Source organism: Pithys albifrons, chromosome 10, assembly GCF_047495875.1.
Source record: "Pithys albifrons albifrons isolate INPA30051 chromosome 10, PitAlb_v1, whole genome shotgun sequence".
NCBI lineage: Eukaryota > Metazoa > Chordata > Aves > Passeriformes > Thamnophilidae > Pithys > Pithys albifrons.
The window spans coordinates 22,204,016-22,227,895 of NC_092467.1; the positions used below are offsets into that span (position 1 = coordinate 22,204,016).

A 23,880-nucleotide genomic window follows, 5' to 3' on the forward strand; every position below is an offset into this window, starting at 1 on the left:
ACGGCAAAGCGGCACTATGGCGGCTGCGGCCGTGCTGCCCGTGGCCGTGTTCGGCTGCCGGCCGCGGGTAGCCGGCGGGGTCTGCTTCCTGGAGGAGCAGGTGGTGCTGCACGCGGCGGGGGCGGGATGCCTGCGGCTGCACCTGGAGCACAAGTGGCACAACTTCATCCCAGGTGGCACCAGCCCCGGCCCCGGCTGTCGCCCCGGTGCTCGCCCCGCCCTGACCTCTCTCCTCCCCGCAGGCACAGAGAAGAGCCGGGGCGTGCAGGCACTGGCCGTCAGCCCCGACCGGCGGTTCCTGGCGGTGTCGGAGACGGTGTCGGAGCAGCCGGTGCTGGCGGTGTACGAGCTGTCGGCGGAGCGGGCGCGGCGGCGGAGGGCCCTGGTGGCCGCCGAGCTGCCGGCGCGGCAGGTCGTGTCCCTCGCCTTCTCCCCCAACAGCCGGTACCTGGCGACCGCCACGGCCCTGCCCGAGGCGCTGCTCACCTGCTGGCTCTGGGAGAAGCGGCAGCTGACGGCGGCGCTCCGCCTGCAGGACCCGGGCAGCGGCCCCTGCCAGGTAACGGCGCCGCCTCCAAACCGGAGCTGCGCCAGCCTCTCCGCGGCTCGTTTTAAACACATCGGTTCACAGCTGACTGATTCTTTGGGAGCATGTTGCACTTTTCAAAAAGGTGGATAAAAGGATCAGGCTTTTAGTTCAGCAAGTACCGGGTGCCAAGTAGCACGTAGTTCATCCTTCAGGGTATGCGCACAGCACACTTTCCTGTGGCCACGTGGGATCTATCCAGGGCAAGAGCAGAGGGCTCCACATTGTAGATTTCATACAGTTTCTCTGACCTTTCTTGACATCCGTTGTTGGCGTCCCTCAGCAGTAGGACACTGGGCTAAATAAAATTTTGCTTGACCCATAAGCGCACATTCTCATGTCTGTATCTGTTGAATCACATAAGATTTTCTTCTATCACATCAAGTCTATATTAAAGGGGCCAGTACAGCTGGCCAGTGAGTGTGCAATGTGTTCCTTGTGTCCCCACAGAAACACTCGATCAGCTGTGCTCAGTAATTGTGTAATTAACAGACTTCTTGGAACCTCTTGGGATGCTCATGCACCTTTTCCTTCCTGCACTCTTCTTTGTGCAGATCAGAGGAGAAGAGTGGGTAGGAGCAGGCTGATGGTACTCAAAACAAATCCTGCATCCTGCTTTGGGTGCTCTTTTTTAGAATCTTTCTTAAAAGGAGGTAAGATGTTTGGGTTGTTTGGACTGTAGCTGACTTTTTTTCTGGGGTACAGCTACAAGTAGAGGTTGGGTAAGCTACTGAATTCATGAGCTCAATTCCTAAAGAGAGGAGAGTGACTGTAAAGACTCCCACTGTCTAGAGTCCTATTAAGCATAAAAAATGAGTTCTAACTACCCCTGCTATCCCTCATGTTGGTTATTGAGGTGGCTATTCCATCATTTTCACAAATATGTGTATTCATATATATAATGCTTGCCAGAAATGCAGAAATACAAAAGTTATTCCTGGCCTTTAAAAACAAATGGTCCCACTTTTCAGGAAGCCTGCTACTGGAAAAAACTTGCTAATCAGCAATAAAGAGGTATTTCTGTCTTACTTTTGTAATTTAATTTTGAAGGGCAGAGACAATTTTCTTGATATACACAGTTTTGAAAGGGGGAAAACTGCCATATAAAGTTATGATGGTTAATTCTTACTCTCTTCTGTATTCCTGTATTGTTTCTAAGAACTGTCTTCCCTTGGTTTTTTTCCTGTGTCTGGTATTGAAAGTCTTCAGAACAGGTATAATATTTGCTTATTTGTGAACACAATTGTAAAAAATCCTTTTTCTTTTTTTGTTCCATAGGTGAGCTTTAGTCCTCAAGATAACACCCAGGTTTGTATCACTGGAAATGGCTTTTTTAAACTTTTTAAGTTTGAAGGAACTTTGAAGCAGATGAATTTGCAAAAGGGAGAGACAGAAAACTACTTGTGCCATGCCTGGCTGTCCAAGGAGAAAGTTATATGTGGCACTGACACAGGCAAATTGCGCTTGTTTGAAACTGGAGAGCTGCACTGGGAGACAAGTTTAGAGTACAGAACACCACCCAGGGAACTAGAAGAAGATCCAGCAACAAAAGAATATAAGCGGTAAATCTGTTAGGTATTTTTACTTATGGTTTCATGCTTGTGCATGCAGATTAGTTGCAGGCCATTGATTGATTTCCTTCTTGTCCAGTTTATGATTTTGGTTGCTGCTGATTTTGCTGATTTTTTGGTTTGTAATTAGTCTTAAGTCTTTATGCATGTTCTTCTTGCAGCTCTTTTGATGTTTCTTGTGGAGTGGCCTCTGAAGATAATGGTACACAACGTGATTCTTTGCCTCAAATATCTGCACTTGCAGCATATTCCAAAGGCTTTGCATGCTCACCTAGCCCAGGAGTTGTTCTTCTGTTTGAGAAGACCAAGGAAAACGAAGACTACGAGGAGGGTCAAGAAATCTGGGTAAGGACTAAAAAGCTTTTCTAAGCAGTTATGCAGCAGAGGCCTGTTTAGAGGATTATGGGTTCTTCTGGTTCAGTTATTAATAATAATTTTTAGCACATCTCTAAGTTGTATTGTAAGCATTAGCTAACTATGCTGGTGATATTGAAAGAAAGGGAGTTGCCAAAGCTCACACTGCAAGTCAGTGACTGATGTCCAGGTAGCTCTATATGTTCACTTCTCACATGTAAAATGTGCTTTGAGGCTGCTAAACTTTAGGGAACCTTTAAGAAACTTTTATTTCTAGAGACTTTTGGAGCTAAGAAGTAGTTTACATCAGTTTTGAAGAACTGGGCTGCTTGGTTTTTTTCCCCAAGGAAAAGCTTTTCTCCCCTCAGATATCTATTAGAGCTGTCATGAGACTTGGGCACTCTTATTCTTAAATAATCCAGTAAGATTTCTGTTCTGACTGTTCTGAGGCAAGCTGTATGCACTGAGTTTCTTCAGTCTCTGGCTAAGAACATTTAGCATTAATGACTTGCTCAAGACTTCATACTCTGGTCCTAAAAGGTCAAATTTTACCTATGCTTGGGACCCTGTAATAAATCTTAGCAACTTGAATGATATACTACAGAGAACTGTTATTCTGAGATCACAGTTTTTAAGCAGTTTTCATCCTGGCACGTTTTTCTTTATGTTTTTCTGCTACCATTTTCTTGTTTAATGCAGTACTTTAGACTACTCATGAAATGTCTTCTGATACTTTATTTCAGCTGTAATGCTATAGATACAACTAGGTTGTCCTCTTGTCCTCTATTCCATGCCTTGCAGTAGTTATGTGCTATTAAATATCTAAATTGTCTTTTGGATACTATATATATACTTATTCAGGTAGTATTACAGTAGAAATTTGTGTGTGTGTGTGTGTGTGTGTGTGTGTGTATGCCTACTACCAAAACATGGAAACCTGGCATATCCCATGGGATGCATTTTTTGTGCAGCTTCCTCAGGACCTGTTCAGAATTGAGCCGAAAGACTCAGACAGACAGGACGTTACATGTATATGCTTCAGCCCCTCTGAGGAAACAATGGTCATTAGCACAAATAAAAATCAGCTGTACATGTTTACTATGGTCTCCAACAAACTTATAAAGGTAAGTGCAATTCTATCATATTCCAGAGCCATTCTGTCCAGTAAGGGGTGTATTGTAATGTCACAGGTTATTCAGTGTTGTTTTCTGTGATCCATTCTCATAAAATCTTTCAAACAGCATCAGAACCCTCAGAGCTCGTGATATCAAGTGCTCTGTGTGCTTCTCTGAGATGGGTATTTACGTAGCTCCTTGCTCAGGTATTCCTGTGAGTGCCTGATGTTGTTCAGCAGAATGATAGAGAAAACTGTTTAAGACCATTTAAGGGTGAATGTTACTGCTGAACCACTTAATTAAGACTTTAGGGATTTTCACATCATGTAAGGGAGGACACTGGCATGACAAGAAGGACTATCCCACCTTGCAGGACTTGCCTTTTATCAGCCTCTTCCGTTATTTGAAAATCCAGTTTGTAGCTTCAGGTATGCACACCCTTCTGCATCTGGTATAGCTGGACAATAGTACCCCCCCTTATCTTATCTCAAGGTCCCTTCACTGTCCAAATTAGTAGGCATATTCAGGGAGGGGTGGGCTTTGGTAGATGAGCAGCTGTTTCTTTGCAGTTTTCTAGTGGACAAAAGTCTCTTGGTGATCTTAATAATGATCATTACAGCCATTAACCATTTCAGTCTCTGACATGCATGTCCAGTTTTATTTATTTACCTAACTTGTCTTTTTTAAACACCTGAAGTTATGTTCTGCTCTCAATGCTCTCCCCTGCATAATTTTTCTTGATTATTCATTATAAAGTTAAAATTAACATTATTATGTTTTTAACATTGTTATCTTCAGACCAGGGTAGTGAAAGGATTAAATGGTTTCCTCAAATCTATTCTACTACTGTATGCAAAGCCCTATGATAGATTCTTATCTGACTTACTGCCTGCAATGAAATATTTTTGTGATTTTTTAATGTTCTCATTGCTTCTCAGGAGAAGACGTCTTATTTTGCATATCTGAATTTCCCGTTGCATTCTGATTCCATCACTGGTCTGGATATGTGTATTTGGAAACCCATTCTTGCTACTTGTTCCCTGGATAGGTCTGTCCGTATCTGGAATTACAAGACAAAGTAAAGAGTTGTTTATCTTTGTTGTTACCTCCTGCTTTTTTATATATTGTATTTAGCAGGTAACAGCAGCAATCTCATATGAATGAGTGTATTGTTCTGGTAAAATTCTTGTGTGGTGTGGGTTGTAATTGGTCTTATTGGCATGATTTGTGGAGTGTGAATACACAGTGTCTTTAAAATCAGTGCCAAGAGAATCCAAAGCTTTTTCTATTAAGGTATTATTTATGTCAGACTTCTTGTGTTTTGGAAAAAAATCTTCAGGGAAGTTTCATTCAACTTTGTCTTCAGGTACTGTTATCCACTCTCCTGCTTCTTAACCATAGTTCTAAAGCATAATGACTCCAGCTTTTAAGGTTTTGTGGGGGGAAATGGGGAAAAATCAAATCTCAGGAGATGTTTGTGTAGCTTTGCAATCTGTGATTAATTTACCTTCTTCCGTATATTACTGTACATACAAAGATTTGCTCTTGCACTTTCCACACCTTCTCTGTGAACCAGAAAGTCAAATTTGCCTTTGTTTCCTCTAACATCTGTGTGATCATTACTTAACTGAATAACAACACGTTTCCTCAAGGACAAGGCAGAGTCAGTTTGTAGCTGCAGATGTCCTTGCAGGGCCAGATAATGTACTGCCAAGCCTGCACAGGGAGTTTGTGCTGTTCCATACTGCACCATGGTTTTCTCTTTCAGCACTCTGGAGCTGTGTAAGGAATACCCGGAGGAAGCATACACAGTATCACTTCATCCCACTGGCCTTTTCTGTTTGGTTGGGTTTTCTGACAAACTGCGATTTATAAGTCTGCTGTATGAGGACATGCATGTTTTCAAGGAGTTTGCTGTAAGAAAATGTAGAGAGGTAAGGAATGATGCAAAAATGAAATTGGAGAGTTATAGGGAGTAGAGTTGTGAAGAACATGATAGAAGATAGAAACTTCTCCAATGCATCCTAGTAGGATTTAGGATATCAAATCATAGAGAAATGGATTCTAACTACTGGAAAACAAGCCCAGAAGCTGATGCATAACTGTGGACCTGGGAAGCAGCAGAAGGGGTATTTTGCTCAAAAATACTCAAGGACATAATGTTACATGGGAAAGCATCAATTAAGAAAGCAGTAAGAGGCCAATTATGTAATGGAGTTTTCTTTTTGTGTCACAGTTTAATATTAGACAATGCCATTGAAATTCAGTGCCTGACTGTTTTTATCCTCTCCATCCACAGTAATTGGTGTTTATGTTCTTTTCATAGTGCTCATTCAGTAACGGAGGCCACCTTTTTGCCGCAGTTGATGGAAATGAGATTCAAATTTATTCCAGCATCACCTTTGACAATATAAGTAATCTTAAAGGACATAGTGGGAAGGTTAGTAAACAAATCCTATGCATTAATGTATTCACTAGTTGCTAAGATGCATTTTGAAGAAGTAAAGTACAATCTTGGATCTCAAATAGCCCCAAAAATTAAAAATAGAAATACAAAACTCAGTTTCCTTTGGTCAGAAGGCAAAGCATGCCTGCACTAGATACATCTAAAAATTAAATTGAAGGTGAATGATTGGCAGGTAGCTGAACCAGGAAAAAAATCCCAGCAATAAGTTATAAAAATAAAATTTACTACTCACTATTGAAATGAACTTTTTCCCAACTATGTGTTCATACAGTCGTTCCTACTGATATTGTGGGGGGGTTTTAATGCTAAAATAGAGTTGGTTGAGAAACATCTAGGGGTTTTTAAGTAAGACTTTGAAGTATGATTCCAAAGTTGTCATGGACTTACCAGTAAAATGACTCCATGATGTATGTCTATAACCTACACATCGAGCCCCTTGGTGTGTTTTGCTTTTGCCAGATACATGCAATTAAATGGAGTGCAGATGATGCTAAATTTGTCTCCTGTGACACACATGGTGCTGTGTATCAGTGGAACTTGTTGACAGGTCAAAAAGAGTCGGAGTGTGTGCTTAAGACATGCATCTACAGCAGCATTTCCCTGTCTTCTGATGCCAAAATTATTTTTGCTGTTGGATCTGACCAAACTCTTAAAGAAATTTCAGAGTCTTTGGTGAGCTGACAAGCACTCTGGGATTTTGCTAAGTTCTTTGGGGAGGGTACTAGTGCTTTGGTTTCCTTATCATCCATTTGGTAAGTAGGTCTGGTTTTGAGAGCTGTGATATTTACTGACACTTTTGTGTTCTTATGTCCTTTGCAGTGAAATCTGAGGTTTTTTTGTTGTTTTATATTTTTGTAATTTTACTTGGATTTACATAGAAATCTTCTAATCCAGCTAACAAACTAACTAGGCAATATTGTATCAACAGGTTTGCTGAAATACAAGTGTACTGCATCTGCTACTGTAGGCTACATACATTTTTTTCCCCAGAAAAGTAGTAACTTTTATGTGCTAACCATTATGTCTTTTAGATCACACATCAACATGTGAAACTTGGCTTGAAATTTTAATTCCATGTATCTATAATAGAGATTTTATATCTAAATATTTATATCTAAAATAAATTTTAAAAACCATAAAGCTTAATACTATTTACTGTTCATGGCTTTACTCCTATAGGCAGATAGATTCTTTTAACTGCATTGTTTACTGCAGGCAGACTTATGACAATTGATCAGGCAATACACAAGCAAATACTTAATGTATTGTGAGGGGTTTGTGTGGTGGTTTATGTCGTGGGAGTTTTTTTCAGATCCAGCATGAAGTGCCTGCTTACGGCACTGTCTACACTGCTGTAGCTGTTTCTCATTCCGGGCGCATGGTGTATGTTGGTACGTCTCTGGGCACAATTCGAGCTATGAAGTACCCATTGACTCTGACGAGGGATTTCAAAGAGTATCAGGCCCATGCAGGCACTGTTACAAAGGTAACATAAACTACTTTCTTTTCCCTGTGATACCAGCTGCATATATCTCCTTTTGGGCTGATTTTCCTTTCCATTGCATAGCATAATACCTTAAAACTAAGCTTGAGCTTGCACATGGAGAATGAATATTACAGCTCTCATAGAAGTCCTGTCTCTAGATATGTCAGAGAATAAGCTGCTGGCTAAAAAATACCTTGTACTAGTTTACAAAACATGGCCTATCCCTGATGGAGAACTATGCTACAGCTCTTTCTGGAAAGAGGAAGATCATTTTGTCATAGAATCGTTTAGGTTGGAAAAGACCATTAAGATCATGGAGTTCAACCATTCCCACAGCACTGCCAAGTCCACACTAAACTATGTCCCTAAGCAGCACATTTCCCTATGTCTTAAATACCTCCAGGGATGGTGACTTCACCATTTCCATGGGCATCCTGTTCCAATGCTTGACAACAATTTTGGTGAAGATTCTTTTCTTAATATTCAGTCTGAGCCTCCCCTGGAACAACTTGAGGCCATTTCCTCATGTCCTATCACTTGTTACTTGGGAGAAGAGGCTGACCCTCATTGGCTCCCTCAGTATGCTTCAGTAGATCCCCATTCTGCAGGAAGCCCCATGTTCTGCCTTGTTAAAACCGATCATAATTCTGGCATTTTAAATATCACTGTCAACTACAGCAACCTTATAGTTGCACAGTCCAGCATTAGAATATGAACTTCAGTTATTGGAACTCTACTATCACCTCACTGGGAAGCTGTATTGGCCATACCAGGCCATGCAGCCACAGGAGGTCTGGACAAGGTGACAGCAGTTATTACCACATAGTTCTGGAGCTTACTTACAGTTTCAAAAGGAAACATTTTGCCATCTGTTGCCCAAGTAACTTCTCCAAGGAAAACACTAGAGACCTTTGGAATTGTCATATAAATTTGCTTTCTGTGCTATAATTGTCTAGAAAGTCTTTTCTGTTCCAGGTTTTTTAAAATCTTCCTACAGCTTTGACAGCAAGAGCAGATCCAGTGTCTACATATGTTCTTCTTTTCTTTCCTTTCCCCTGTTTCAAGAAGAGTGGAACAGGAGTAGAGGACATAATTAAAATGTTGGTAGTGAGGCTATGTTATTATTTCCACTGTTGACTTTCTGGGGTAGAAATTAAGGGAGTATGTGGGTTGGGGAAAAAATTTAGTATAAAATAAGACTGTATCTCCATTCTTCCATGTCTCTGCTATTATTTTGTTGTCCCTTCCTTCTAAGATGTCAGTAACAAGTGATGACCAATTTCTACTGACTGCCTCAGAGGATGGCTGTATATTTATCTGGAAAGTGTATGATAAAGAAGGTGGAGTACTGAAAGGAAAAGAGGTTCAGTGTTCTGAGGAAGTGCTGATCATGAGATCAGATATAGAAGAGAAGGTAGGAGGAACAACTTGTGAACATAAACCATAGGATTCCCAGTTTACAGTGTATTAATTACATTTACATGATGGTTTTGACTAGCTGTTCTTATATGGCTTTCATCATAAAAACAGGTTACAGCAAGTAGCTGCAGCTGCTTGTCAATCTGTAAATTGCATTGTATGAAGACAGGGAGTCTGGAGAAATATTTAGACTTTCCTGTAATACTTTCACCAATCTCTTGAAAACACTTTTAATGGAGTAGAGAAGTCAGAAGATGCATTTCTAATAAACCATCTTGTAAGACAACAAAGGAGTCTTACTTCTAGAACTTCATGGTCCGTCTGAAGATTCTCTGTAAAGGCTGTCGTTCATGAACATGTGCATGTATACAAAGCATCCTTAACAAACTATTGCTGATGGCAAATATTCTCTCTGTTAAAATTTTCTTCTCATCCTTGTCCTCACAGAGTCAAGCAATACTAGACCTGCAGATTTGTGTGAAAGATCTACAGACAGAAAGTGATTATGAGCTACATCTCAAGGACATGTACTGTACTGGAAAAATAAAGGCATTGGAAGAGAGTTTCACTCAGGAAATAGACTCTCTTAAAGCCAAACACCAGGTATGATTCATACTGTAGAATCAAATACCAAGAAATCTTTCACTGAAGAGTTGAATTTGAGCTTGCATTACAGATGTATGAATGCCATAAAGCATCTGAAAAAGGAATCCTTCCTTTGCAATAAAGGTATTCTTGATATTTGTAATGCATGAAGCTACCTTTGAGTCAAGTATCTCATAGGAATAGGGGATGCAAGAGTTCTCCTAGGTAGACTGTAAGTATCTTCACATAAAACCCGCACAATAAATGCTGCCTGAGGCCAAGGATCAGTAGTAGAAAAGGGATCATGCCTTAAAAGCTCCTTCACATATAAGGTTGCAGCTGCTGTAGGATCTAACAACTATGCTTCTTAAAGCTGCCTTCCTTATGTCCTGTCTGCTTAGATTTTTAAGAAGATCTGCTGAGGTGTCTTGTATGTTTTTTGAAAATAAAAGTAAAAATATGTTCCCTGACTTTCTTCTGTTCATGTCCTTATTGATTTCTCTTGAGGTCATGAAGCCGGACATCCCTGAAAGGCAAAGGCTATTATAATTCTTCCCAGTGTCTTACTTGTCTGTGTCTGTTAATTCCATTCTGTCCATCTGTCTGGCGCACATCCTGGATTTCTGACCTGCAATTTGCTGTATTTCTACACTTGATTTAAAAGGCAAATGATCCAGTAGCAATTTCTCTGGCAGAAAGGTAGCTTGAAGTAAGAGATTACATATCACATCATTCAATTCTGTCAGCCTTATATTCTTTTTGAGCCTTTGGGTGAATATTGTCCTGTTCTGGTGATTCATGACTGCATATTTTGTTGAATTGTACATAGTTCCTTCCAGCAGTATGTCAGTTTGACTCCACATAAAGGATTCCAGTATGATAGCTTGCCAAGCTGAATACTAGTTTTAGTATTTTACAGTCTTGTAATTTTCAAGTGTTCCTTTTATACCTTTCTTGTCTTTTGGCCTTACAAATGTTATACTAGTTTTTTATTTTTATTTTTTGAGAAAGTTTAATTATTCATTTTAATGTGTTCTTCAAGTAGTTCTTTACTCTTTCAGTTATCTCATTGTGTTTTTTCATTCATATAGCCTGAGTTTTAACCTTTCTATTCTTCCTCTTTTTTGTACAACTTGACCTTGTACTAGAAAGCCTTTCACTTCTTGTAGATTCCTCTTACCTGTGTTTTATCTGTGCTGGTCTTTTTCTGCAGTTCTTCAGGTCTTTTGATAAATAGTACTTGGCTATAGAGTTATAATAATCTCAGCTATGCTGAAAATTCTTTAGACTTGTTGATTACAGGCTTGCAAGCAAATGCCTTTGAAGGTGATTAGAAGTTCTCTAGACAGGCCAGTTGTACTTCTTGTTCAAGTGTTAGTAAGTTTTATGATTAATGTGAATGAGAGGTTTGAACAGGCTCAGGACTAACCTTTGTAGTTGTATCCATCAGACAAAGAAAATATTTCTGCTTATGCAAGACCCATGCAAGTTTTTATGAGGAGAAAGTGAAAAAAAAATTATCTATGGCACAATTTCTACCTTTTCTGGGAAATTTCTTCCCTATGTTCTTGGTCCAGTGTTTTGTGCCTTTTTAGAAAATTAAGTCATTTCTTAGTGGTAGTCAGACATTCCAAGCAAATGGCAATCAAAACTCATTCTGGCTTAGGTTTATGTCACACTATGCAAATATTAGTGGTTTAGCATCTCAAGGTTGCTTCAAGTGAGACAGGAAGCAGCTTGACCTTTAATATCTGGACAACTATGGAACTGCAAATTCTCCTCAAGCAGGAACACATCAAGTAGTAGAAGCTTTTGTAGCTCACCAACTTTTCTTGTTAGATTAGGATTTTACAGTACCCTGTATTATATGAACCACATTTGCTACTTTCCCTCAGCTTTCCATAGTTTTGTAATTTGTCATAACAAACAGATCTCTGGGAAAACTTCTATTAGTGACACATGGCATCTGAATTTTGGTGAGAGTCCAAACACAGTTCTGTTGTGTATGTATTCCCCATCATGGGCAAGAGCACAAACTATTTGGACATTGTTTTGCCTAGTTTCAAATTAAAATGTATTTTTCTTATTTTTTTTCCCCCCAGATTTTACAGGCAGAGAAAGAAAAACAGGAGCTACAACACCAGCATCAACTGTCTGAGCTGATGAATAAACAGGCCAGAGAGGTGCAACAGATAGGTTAGATTAAAACAAGTGTTTGTAATCACAGGGAATGCTTTAGACTGATAGCAAGTAATACAACAGGGATGGATTACTAGAGTAGAAGTACAAGGAAAAATGCATTTATGTCATACAGATATTGCAAACCAAATGTTTGTCTAAACTGCACCACACACACTTACCCATAATGACAACATGCACGTGGGCCCTGTATCTTAGAGGTTTGGTAATTTCTTCATTTTATAGCTCACTGTGCAAGAACAGTGAAGTCATACAGTTCAGCAAGGAGGCCAATGTGCAGTGTACACAACGTTGAAATCCCTGGACTTCAGATGTGTAATCAAGATAAAAATACTGCAAATTAGTATGAAAGAGCAAGTCAATCCATAAATGAGTCTGTTGCCCTCTCATACCTTTTAACAGTTGAGCTTATACTGCTCTGCCATGGTCCTCATCTCAAGGGAATGCCTAAATTAGTTGTGAGTTTTGTATGGCCACAGAGTCTAAAGCCTCTGCGTATATGATGAAGAAAGTGATGAAGTGCCTCTACTGTAATGTACTGCAACCAACTTCCAAAAAGACAGCAGAGAATAAGATACTGCTGACTGCAGAGGGGTAGGAATCATCTCTCTTTTTTATTGGTTTTATCCATTCTGTGTGTTTCCTGTTAACAGAATCTGAAAGTAGTCAGAAACTGTCAGTGGAAAATGAGAAATACCAGGAGCTGGAAGTGAAATCCCAAAGGATGCAGGAGGCATATGAGAGACAGTTGCAAAATTTGGAGGAAAGCAAAAGCACAGCTCTGAAGGAGCTAAGAGAACAGTATGAGGAAAAACTTAAAGAGAAATCTGTTCTACTGGAAGAGGTAGGAAACTTAATTTGCTGTTTGATTTGTTGACCAAGTTTATCTTCAACTATGATAAAAGGTTCCCTAGGACAGGAGAGGTTGGCATCTTCCATACAAGTCCTAATCTGCCTGTAACCTTGGGAAAATATGTTGCCAGGTAGAATAGTAATGAGGAAAACACAGCTGAGTTACCAGCTTTTCTAAGCTTCATACCTTAAGTAATCTGCTAAGGTTATTAACCTTGGGCATTCTTAGCTTTGTCTCTTTTTCTCCTAGATCCAAGAATTCCTGTTTATTAATGTGTCTTAGTTTAAACATACACTGTAATTGAAGAAAGAAAGATTCAATCATGTTCTAGTGAAAAGATAACATTTTGAAAATGGTGAATTACATTTCCAAGTCCTCGAGGATCCTACCTGCATAATTTGGGGAACAAAGATAAATGCCCTGAATACTTCAAAAACTCATGCACATTGAGATCAAAGACTTGGCTTGAAAAAGGGCAGCCAGATAACTGATACTTACATATCTAGAGTCAGTAAGTCCTATCAACATTACTATTTGCAGCCCCGTGTTGCAATACCAACTTGAAAAGAATGTGGAAAGAGAGGCACACAGAGACTGAGGCAAACCTGAGTGATTATTGGTTCTAATGTATCAGAAACAGCAATACTAAAAGGTCTTCTCAAGTCTTATGATTTCTGAATCCAGAACAAGTTTGGTGATGTAGGCATTTGAGCCAGGTTCCTAATCTGAAATATTCAAGTCTTAATAATAATAATTTTTTTTTTAAATGTTTAATGTCTATGTTACCAGTTTTAAAGTTACTTTCATCGCCTAAGAAGTTATCTTAAATTATATTGCTGCAATTAAAGAGGCCAGTAAATATAGATCGTCCCAGGAAAAATACAGTGACAAATAACTTTTTATTAGTCTCTTACTGTTGTCTTCTGTTATGTTTGCTTTCCTTAACACAGGCAAAGGAGAATATGAGGAAGCAGCTTCAAGCACATCAAGAAATGGAGAAACAAATTTATGAAGATGGAGACCAAGAAATCTCAGAAATCAAAACCAAGTATGAGAAACAGCTCTTGAAAGAGAAGGAGTCCAACACGCAACTGAGAGGAGAAATAGGAGTCATGAATAAAAGGGTATCTTTTATTCTGTAGTAGGATCAAACCTGCATACAGAGACCTATAACCGAGGATTGAATGTGATTAATGGCATGTTGATGTAGTCCATTAATTTGGTCTGTAAATATGTGGCATTTCATATGAGAACAGTAGCCCCTTCTTACATAATTTTGAATGTTCTAGAATATTTGGGCAGAAGAAGAAGATGTGTGCTGATTATGTTGCTGGTATGATTAGAGGGAGATGATAGAGGATGTGTTTTTATTACTACACTTTTTCTTATCTGCATAGTTTTAAATTATAAATAATATTGTTCATCCTATGATGGGAAAGAAATGAACCTTTTAATTTTTCTAAGATCTAATATATTGCTTTGTTAGTAAAATACTTCTACTGCTTCATTTGATGCAATAAACACCATATTTTGTATGCATCATCATTTTTTATTGGTTTTACCAGGATTTTTAAGGAGGCATAAAATCTTTTAGCTCTTTTATTGTCTGTGCATTTGCCTAAGGATGTTAGAGGGACATTTTTTCTTTTTCATTTTCTTCAGTATCTATCTGGAGACACAGAGGTTCTTTTCATACCCTCTAGTATCATAGTCCTGTTTTAGTTTCATTGTCTTTTAGACACAAGGAATTTCTCCACTGGTCCTCACGGTTTGTTCAGCACCATTCATTGGTTCTGACTTTCTTGGCTTCACAGATCCTAGTGCTGAGGCAGGGATTTGGAGGGTACCCAAGAGCTATGAACTAAGCACCCTTCCAGTCTACTTTTGACATCTTCAGAGATTTATGGCAAATGTTCACCTTGGAAGAATTTTCCATGGATTGTGTGTTATTTGAAGCTGATACTTGGGTATAATATCCATACCTTTCTTGCTTCTGGCTGCAAATTCCTTGCTTCCTTGTAGTGCAGTGGGTATTCTGTCAAAATACACTGAAAAAGCAAAAATAGATGTTCAACCCCCTTTTGAGTTACAGGCATTTAACTGATGTGATGCTCCTTCATCATATCTTAGTTTAATATCCTTTATCCCACATTGTCTGCAAGTTGTCTAACAGAATAGGATGACTAAGCTGTGCACAGCTTTTGGAGACTGGTAAGTTCTTACTTGTTTGCCTCTGTAGTTGAACAGCCTACAGAAAGAGCTCGAGAATCGAAACAGGGATATTGAGGAAATGAGACTGGAACAGCAGAAGCTGCAAGGCATCATTAAAGCACTGGAGAAGGACATCTTGGCACTGAAGACGGAGATAAAAGAGAGATCTGACACTGTCTTAGACAAAGTGAGAAACTGGACAATTGGCAAAGATCAAAATCATGTCCCTTAATTTATTACAGACAATTATTTTAATAGTATTTGTTGTAATGATATTACATGACTGGAAACTCAGTTTTAACTTAAAGAATTAGTAATCTCTGGTTTGGGATTTTAGTTTTCAGTTGATGTTCTAAGCTTTTCTTGGGAAGCTCAACTTCAGGATGTTAACTTTCTCATCCCTTGTTCTGGGATCTGCAGATGGCTCTGCATTATTTGCCCCATCCCCTCCCACCCAGTCTATAGATTTCCAACTGAAGTTCAGTCTTCTACTAGATCGGTGTCTGCTTGTTTTGCTTCTTCCATATCTGTGCCTTGTCCTAGGGATTTCTTTGAGAGTGCTGGGTCTGATTCAGATCTCTGTACCAATTTCTTCCAGGAGAAGCATATATATGACCTAAAAATGAAAAATCAGGAACTGCAAAATTTCAAGTTTGTACTGAGTTACAAAATAGAGGACTTTAAAAAGCAAATAGAGTCACGTGAAAATGATATTAAAACAATGAAGGGACAGATTCATGAGGTGAGTAACACTCATTTGGCCTCTTCTACTAAGCCGTTTGAATACAAAGATGACCCAGAAAGTCCCATGAAAGATTCCACCCTGTTTGTTCCTTGACTTCTTTCAAGGATACACAGCTCTGATTCAATATCTTTGCAGCTAATTAAAATATTTGCACCCAACAGCTGGTATTTAGTTTTCTGTCACATGCTTCCAGTGATCAAAATAGTTATTTAAGTTTCTGTTTCTGTATTTAATTCTAGATTTTGTTTAAAAATAGATCTTATCCTTATGTGGTTGCCCTCCATGTGCCCTATAGAGTTTGCAAGACACTGCATTTACTGATATGGAGAAGAGAGTGAATTTCTTCTCTCAGAAGAGTTGCAGATTTATGCAAACTTAACTCTGCTTAGGGGTTAGGTGTGTGAACAAATTATATTCATCAGCTGATACATGGGAAATTTGCATGTGTTCATACTTAGCTTGCAGCAACTTCATTGAGGCAATTTGATTATAATAGAAACTTACTGTGATCTCTCCATAGATGTACTCTTATCTCAGCCAAACTAGTACTATGGTGACATGGCTAATCAATGATCTGTAAGTTTTCATAAGGTTGTTTATTCAGAACAGCCTTTTAAATAAGATGCAAACTAATGAACAGTTTATATGAACTTCAGACTAGCATGATGAAATCCCTGTTGTCTCTTCTGGTCACCGTTTGATGGCAGTAAATGCTATAGTATCCTTATTACTTTCTTCCCCTTTATTCTACGTACGTACCCACAGCTTTTCAATTAATTTGTTTCTTTTCAGTATCAGGTTCTACTTATTGTTGCCCTTACTCTTTCCAGTATTGACTGTTTATTTCCATCTCATCCATTTTACTCAGTAAAGCTCCAGTTCAGCTCACGGAAATGAAGGGGCATCACATAATTTAAATAAATATAACTCAAAAGAGAGCTGCAAATTCATTTTTGTGGTTTATTTGTATTCTGACAGAGGGCAGTGTTGTTCCAAAATTGAAGTTGTTCGTGTTGTAATTCAACCTGAAGGGGGACCTACTCTCCCTCATGTCTGTATTTCCAGTCTCTGGCTTTCCTGTTATGTGGTGTTTTCTCACGTCTCCTCTTAGTCCTAATTTCCTCCTCCTGCTTCCTTTCAGATGGAGGAGGAGCTGGAACGATTCCACAAGGAGAGCACAGACTTGAAGCTGAACATCACACAACTGCAACAGAAACTAAAGGCATCTTATCACGAGATGCACAGAGAAAGGCAGAAGGTACGGGGTACAACCCCTGTGCAGGTCCTACAGCATGACCTTTGTGGGAACAGAACACTCTTAAAGCATTAATCTGAGCAAACAGGCACTTCAGGGGTACTGTGTCCAAGGACCAAGAGAGTCTCTGGTCAGTGGGGACAAAGACAGAAAACTTTCATGCTTCAGCCAGGTTAGAGAGTTGACACTAAAAAACCAAGTTATTTATGTGTCAAGTGTCAACGCATATTCCCCTGGGTTTAACAGAACAGTGAGGCAAATGCTTAACTAATTACCTATTTCTGCCCAAGCTTGAAATCTGGGGGTACTTGGCCTAAACAGAAGCAGCGTGTAGGATACCATCTAGGCATTAGTAGGATGAAATAAAAGGTGGGGTCATTAACGGAGGAGTCAAGGACGCCTTGTTTGACAACAAGCACATCAGACATGAGGGAGGAGAAGGGACTGCTGGTGAAGGTGGAGGAGCTTAGCAGGCAGTGCAGGAGTAGGAAACAGGCAGAAGGGCCTGGTAGAAACCAAGAGAGAATGAGAAGGCAATCTTGATGTGAAATCAGCAAGTTATGCCTATGTCTGATACGAATTTTGTGCCTTGCTTTCTCTTGAGAACTGTTGATGTGTTGTTTCTAAATAAGAATGTAGGGTGTTTGGGAAAGGACTGTGGGAAATAGCATCAAGAATAAATCTCTGGGTTTCAGATAACATCTCTAGATGCTGGCAGTTAGATTACCTAATACAATATCTTGGCTTATTATTACTGCTAAAATATATCACTGCTATTCAACATGTAGTGCTCACATATCCAGGGTATGTGGGGTTTTTAATTAATTATTTTTTTTAATAAATGAAGGGGGAATGAAATTATGAGAGTTTTCCCCAGTTTCACCAGACTTTCTAGAAAATTGGACATGATAGAGTGTTCTGATGAACCAAATAAAACTGTGACTGTATCATTCTTGCAGAAGCAAGATATGGAAACCCTCATCAAACGATTTAAGACAGATCTTCATAATTGTGTGGGCTTCATTCCAGATTCCAGAAAAATGAAAGCTGGTATCCGTGAACTCTACACCAAGTATGTGCAGGAATCAGACATGGTGAGTCAGAACTTTTGTCTTCTCATTCCAGGTGATTTTGTCTGGTAATGTAATTACTGAGGCAAAATGCTGTGCCCTCTCAGGTGGAGGCTGAAGAAGTAGACACAGATTTGCAGAAGCAGTACATGAAACAGCAAGAGTATCATGAGAGGAATTTGGCAGTTTTAAAAAAGAAGATGATGAAGGATCAGGAAATGCACCAAGCTGCTTACATGCGTATCGTGCAGGTAGTAGTCCTTTTCCTCGTGGTATGGAGGGGTAACAAAGGAAGTGGTTGCACAAAAGAGACTTTAGTAGCCTTACTGTTATGGTTTCTTAGGACTTTGAAACAGTTTTCATTGCCTTCCTTGCCAGAAATTCCTAAATTTTTCAAGTTCTTCCATTAAATATTCTGACTTCAGAAATTGCTGCTGTTTTGTGGATATTTTTTTTATCTCCCACTCCCTAATGTTAAAGAAGGTAGGGAACCTCTGCTGCCTGAATATTTTTTAAAAATTAATGTACTTAATTTTTTTATTTCAGACAGTATTTGTGATTGCTGTCATAGTCATTATGCCCCTGTCTAAAAATTACTTTCTTTGGCCATATAGTCCCTTGCCTACAGGTTTGAATTCAGCAGAACTGTCTGCTTTTCACATCCAGGTTTTTCAAGGAAGTTGAAAAATATGCAAGGGATATGCCTATTTGGGCTAAGATCTCTTGCTCAAAATCCTTGTTCCTTACAAGACAAGGTAAACTCATGACTGTTGGGGTCAAAGATCCAATTTGTTTTCATCTGAAGAGGATCTAAAGCTCACACCACACATCCTAGGAGGACAGCTTTTCTTATTTCTTCTTACCATGATCTCCTTCTGCTCAGTCAGCATTTCCTTTTCCCCTCCCTAGCCCTTTCATCATTGTTACCTTATTATGCTTCCTCAGGGTCATTAGAACTCAGCCCCCGCCTAAGTCATCTGTTCTTTGCTATTTTTTCATAATTTGCCTCTTTGAGGCCAGACAGCAGCGATCTTCCCTATTTTAATTTTTTCTTCCTTCTGAGAGTTAGGTGTTTCCTTTGGCACAAAAGGAAATGGCTGCAGAAAATAACCTGAAGAATTTTCTTGCTGGAATAGGGTGACAGATGGTGTTCATAATGATAATAATTGATGTCTTGGATCAGTAAACCTAACATAAAACGAAATTAATAAAACATCTGGAAGATGAAGATATCAAAGATTCTAACCAGTCTGGTTTCTTCAAAGAAAAAGTAATTCTGTGAAGTCCAGTAGATTAATGAGACTTTACAGCCAGGAGGAATTATCGTGGTCTTTCAGTTCTTCACGGGGCTTTTAAGGCTAGTTTAGACAAACTTCTGTCAGGACTTGCTTTGAAAAAGTAAATGACATCTGGACAGTCTTCTAGCTCTGTATTTCTCTTACTCCTCAGTTGCACTTACATTTTCAAAGCTCTGCATTCCTCTTTGAGTGATTATTCATAGGTATGTTCCACTAGTGACTGCTGCAACAAATGATTAGAACTGTCCAGATAATTTTAATTATTCTTACCAATTGACAAGTTGCTTGTTGTACAACTATTAGTTTTCCCTCCAGACTTCTGTATGTGTAATGGTTTCTTTATCACCTGGATACGTAAGAGCAGAGGCCCTGAATAATCTTGAAGTAATGCCGCTTGAACTGAAGTCAATATAGGATGATCTTTTCTCTATGACAGTCAGCACTGTAGGGAATTCCTATGCTGCACATTGCATCCAGGCATCATATGCAGATGGCCTCATCCTCCATGCATTTGATCAGTCCCTTTTCTGAAACAATTGGTTCTTTGCCACAGCATCCTGTGACAATGAGTTTTCCCATGAACATTTATTTTAATCCATTCTGTGATCATTGCATTGCAAGCTTCATTGCATTGCAGTGCAAGCTTTCTGTCAGAATGCAAAGATCCATTTAAAGGGTAATCTCTCTGCAGGGAAAGCCTATTCAGAAAAATATTATCATGTCAACCAGCAGCCTTTTATCACCCAGTAAACCAAACAAGACACTTCTACGTAGCCCAGATTGCCTCTGTATTATATTATCTAATAGACCAAAAACTAGATCTTCATTTGATAGCAGCAGTCAATCGCTTATATTGAACCTATGAAGCTGCTCATGACTAAAGTACACCTAAAGAGAAATTCTGTGGCCTAACCCTGAAAGCTGGTCAAAAGAAAATTACCTCAACTCATTATTGGAAGTTCTCTTCTTCATGTGTTTCTTTCAGGATCAAGCTCTGGAATAAATGCATGGAGACAAATTCCATCTGTGTTTAAAAGCTTGAATTAAACAAGCCAGAGTCAACAGAATATTATGGTTTCAGAGCAGGCTGCCTGAGTGCACCAACTCATGCTGCATTTAGAGTCCAACATAACCACTGCAAGAATGTTCTTGCCCAATAAGTTCAGACCTTACTGCATCCCACAGCCTTGCTCTGGTCAGGGACTTTCAGCTGAGAGGAAAGCACAGCTCTTAGTGTGAAGTATAGATAATCTTGCTGCACACCTGTTCCTTGAGTTACTGCTGTCAATTTGAACTCAAGTGCATCTAGATACAGATAGTTGCAGTAAGCTTTGTACTTTGTTGCTAACCAGTTTTCAGTTGTGTGGTGACAATGCTATTACAGGTGTGCTATAAGGAACTGAGGCAAATGCCTTGCATAATGTTTTTATGGTAACATAATTATTGACCAAAATTATCATTTAAAAAAACTCTGCAATATTTGAAGACATCTTTGTCATGTGAAAATTTCATTAATCCTTGTCCATATCTCCTATTGTTTGAGTGGGCTCTACTGCTTGTGAGTGGTACTATGTGAGGTACCGAAAGCATGTTTTTTGTCACTTATCTTTTTAAAATATTGCCACTTATGATGAGGTTCCAGAGGCTGGAAGGGTGGTGTGTTCCAAAACTTCTAAAAAACATCACCACACGCGGCTGAAATAGTTGATATTCTTGGTTCAAGTACAATGGCAACTGTTTAACATTTGCCTTAGTTATTGATATGATAAGGTATTTCACTGTCTTTGTAAGAGGCAAATATACAATTGCACTTCTCTCTCGTGAATTCTGAAAACAAATATTTAGTTCATGGTGCTCATGTTTCTGACTCACGAGCAACAGTTTTATCATTCTTCACTAGTATTACCCCATACTGGTTTTGTAAAGTCTTTGAATCTGTTGCAACAAAGGGTAAAGTACATTTACTGGTACTTTCACAGCTCCTTCAGCAAGATGGTTTGTGTTAGCCTACTAAAAATTTAGAATATTGAACTTTTATGGGCTAAAAACTGGCTTAAAAAAGGAACAAAATACGAATACATGGCTACCTTTTCCTCATGTTAGCAGCACATATCTCAAGGCTCCATATACTTTACATGTTCCTTAATAATTTGGAAGAGGTGTTGGAAAGTGATGTCTGTCAAACTAATGAAGAGGGCTTTGAGTAACTGCAGGGAGATAAAGATAATTTAAATGAACAAATAAATAGTGACAAATGAAAAGCAAAATAATATGCACTGGAGGGAGAGATGGGAATTATTCACATTAATTCTGAATTAATTGGATCAATCTAGGAAGAGCCCTGAGCTTCCCTGTGGAATTGACAAGGAAGGTGATACCTTGGAGTGTAGCTGCAGTCAGAAAAGCAAAGCAAATATTAGTTTATTAAGTTAATGTGCTTTGAATACTGTCATGTTTTATGGCAAATCTACTGTGGCTTTCTCTGAAATGTTGTCTACTGTACTCATTGCCCTGTATCTTCTGCTGGTGATACTGATTCTGTGCTGTCCAGTGTCTTTCTCAATTACGTGAAGTTACATATTGCTCAGCCAAATAGTTCCTGTGCTCTTCCTTATCGGCCTCTTGATTGCAGGAAAACGTGAGTCTGATTAAGGAAATTAATGACTTGCGACAAGAACTGAAGGTGGCCAACACCCAGCTGCAGGACCTTCGGGCATCACTAAGATTAAAAAAGAAAAAGAAAGCAATTCAAGACACAGGTGAATAGTCCTTCTTGTGTTTTCCATATTGTCAGTACTCATTGCAGAAGCCCTTTTTGTTCTTGATGAACAATTCTATTAGCTTGTCTGTCTGGTGGTTCCTGGGATATTGTAAATGTTATTTGTATAAGCTGCTAAATACTGCAGAATCTTACTATTTAGATCTACTTCTTCAGCCCTGAAAGATGTCTGTCCCTGTTCATACCAAAGAACTGTCTGAGCTGGGCCTTTGTTACTGTGCTATGTCCTCTCTGATTTTATCTTCTAGCTTCCTCCAGTGACCTGCTGTCCAGCCCAGCTATCCTGAGGTTGAATCCAGAGATGGAAAGTGAGAAAATCATAGAAATGCAGCAGCTAGAAATTCAATATCTGCGAGACCAAATCCAGGAGAAGGGACAAGTCCTGAACTGTCCAAGTTCAGTCTCCTTTAGTCAGAAATCTTCCTGAACTGAATCTGGAAAGAAGCCACAAGACACAGCAACACTCACCTGGTTCAAGGATGCCTTACATTATTATATCCTCCTGGCAAGATTAGAAATGCAACAGCATAGATTAGACTTTCATGATCCTATACTCTTTCACTAGAAGCATTTGTGCAACACTCACTGCTCTGAACACTTCTTCTACTGTCCTGGAATCCACCCTTTCCATGAGACTTAGGAGCCAAAAGGAAAAAAATAAATTCATGTTAGTGCAAGACTAATCTTTGTGCCTTCATGCTAGGGCAGGTACTCACCTTTCTCTTGAAAACTAATGTGTCCTAGGTCAGAAGACCTGGCCAAATTCTGTAAGCCTCTTCTGCTGGAATTCTAATTTGGTTTGACTGTGCTGCAAAATTCAATGTCAGCCTTTTATTTTCCAGTAAAGAATTCTCTATGTCCATACAAAGGACTGCTGCTCTTAAAACAGATGTCATTGTTATTCCAAGCAAATATCCAGTCACAGACTAACAATCAATTACCTTGTGAGGGCAACCTTTAACTCAAGCACACCTGAGCTAGAGTCCTTGCTTAAGCCTCTGCTGCCTGTCTAGAGATGTGTTGCCTCATCTGCTACAATAATTCCAGCAGGACAAAAAGGCAGCCCAGTTTCAGACTCTGAAATCTGGAATAAAGCCCAAACTTTATGTCATAACTCTCCTATAACTTCGAAAAATTGATTTTTGCTTGTCTTTTTTCCAACATCCACAATCCCTTTAGTTACTGTGCAAAGTACTCATACACAGAAAAAGACAGGGAGTAATTTCTTTAATAATGAAGGGTAAAAAACAGGTTTTCTTCTTTTGTTGTTGGTGCATGACAGAGTCTCACTGAGGAATGCTTCACGTATATCAGAAGTTTAAGTATGGAACTATATTGTATTAAAACAACCAGTACGTTACCGTTTCACTTCCTATCCTGAACTGTAGAAAAATGATAAGTGCCTTCCACATACCCCTAATAATACTATACAGAAGATACTGGTGCCAAGGCTGGGTAATGTGTAAACTATATTACCATTAGGGATACTAAACTCATTTTCAGGGTAACACCATGGCAAAATAAGTGGTTCTATGAGCTCCTGTGACTTTGGAGACTTTAGTTGCTTTACCCATGAATGTGGAATGAAGTTTCTTTGGTCTTTTTTTTTCGTTTTGCATCTTTAACCTGTGTAAAGCGTAGGTTTCACAGGACAAAAAGGAAGAAGCTATGATGGAATTGATCTGTCAATGGGCTACTTTAACACCCTTTTTAACTCCTCCTCTCCCTATATAATCATCTTGATACTTCCTGTACAGAAAGAGGATGTAATTAATGTAATTAGTAAATATTTTAGAAACTAGTTCCCTCTTAAATTTACAGCACACACCCATGTTAATTTGCTAGACTCCCATGTGGTATAATTTTCCCCTCTCTGTCAGAATAAAA

At 39.1% G+C, this 23,880-nt stretch overlaps 1 protein-coding gene across 5 annotated transcripts; it reads left to right on the forward strand.

Moving 5' to 3' along the window:
• The first annotated feature begins 8 nt into the window (after positions 1 to 8).
• Positions 9 to 22,500, forward strand: CFAP57 (cilia and flagella associated protein 57). Of its 5 annotated transcripts, XM_071564591.1 has the most exons (22): positions 9 to 173; positions 243 to 559; positions 1,865 to 2,148; positions 2,319 to 2,502; positions 3,483 to 3,635; positions 4,565 to 4,704; positions 5,395 to 5,560; positions 5,953 to 6,066; positions 6,553 to 6,765; positions 7,406 to 7,579; positions 8,835 to 8,993; positions 9,446 to 9,601; positions 11,686 to 11,779; positions 12,436 to 12,626; positions 13,586 to 13,759; positions 14,875 to 15,033; positions 15,445 to 15,588; positions 16,733 to 16,849; positions 17,806 to 17,940; positions 18,024 to 18,167; positions 21,847 to 21,973; positions 22,242 to 22,500. In XM_071564591.1, the coding sequence occupies exons 1-22, from the start codon at positions 17 to 19 to the stop codon at positions 22,418 to 22,420; spliced, it is 3,681 nt and encodes a 1,226-aa protein (XP_071420692.1). In that variant the 5' UTR covers positions 9 to 16; the 3' UTR covers positions 22,421 to 22,500. The 5 variants fall into 5 exon arrangements, with proteins under 5 accessions (XP_071420692.1, XP_071420694.1, XP_071420695.1 ...); XM_071564593.1 differs by lacking the exon at positions 6,553 to 6,765; XM_071564594.1 differs by lacking the exons at positions 17,806 to 17,940; positions 21,847 to 21,973; positions 22,242 to 22,500 and having other exon boundaries at positions 17,972 to 18,113.
• The last annotated feature ends 1,380 nt before the right edge of the window (positions 22,501 to 23,880 follow it).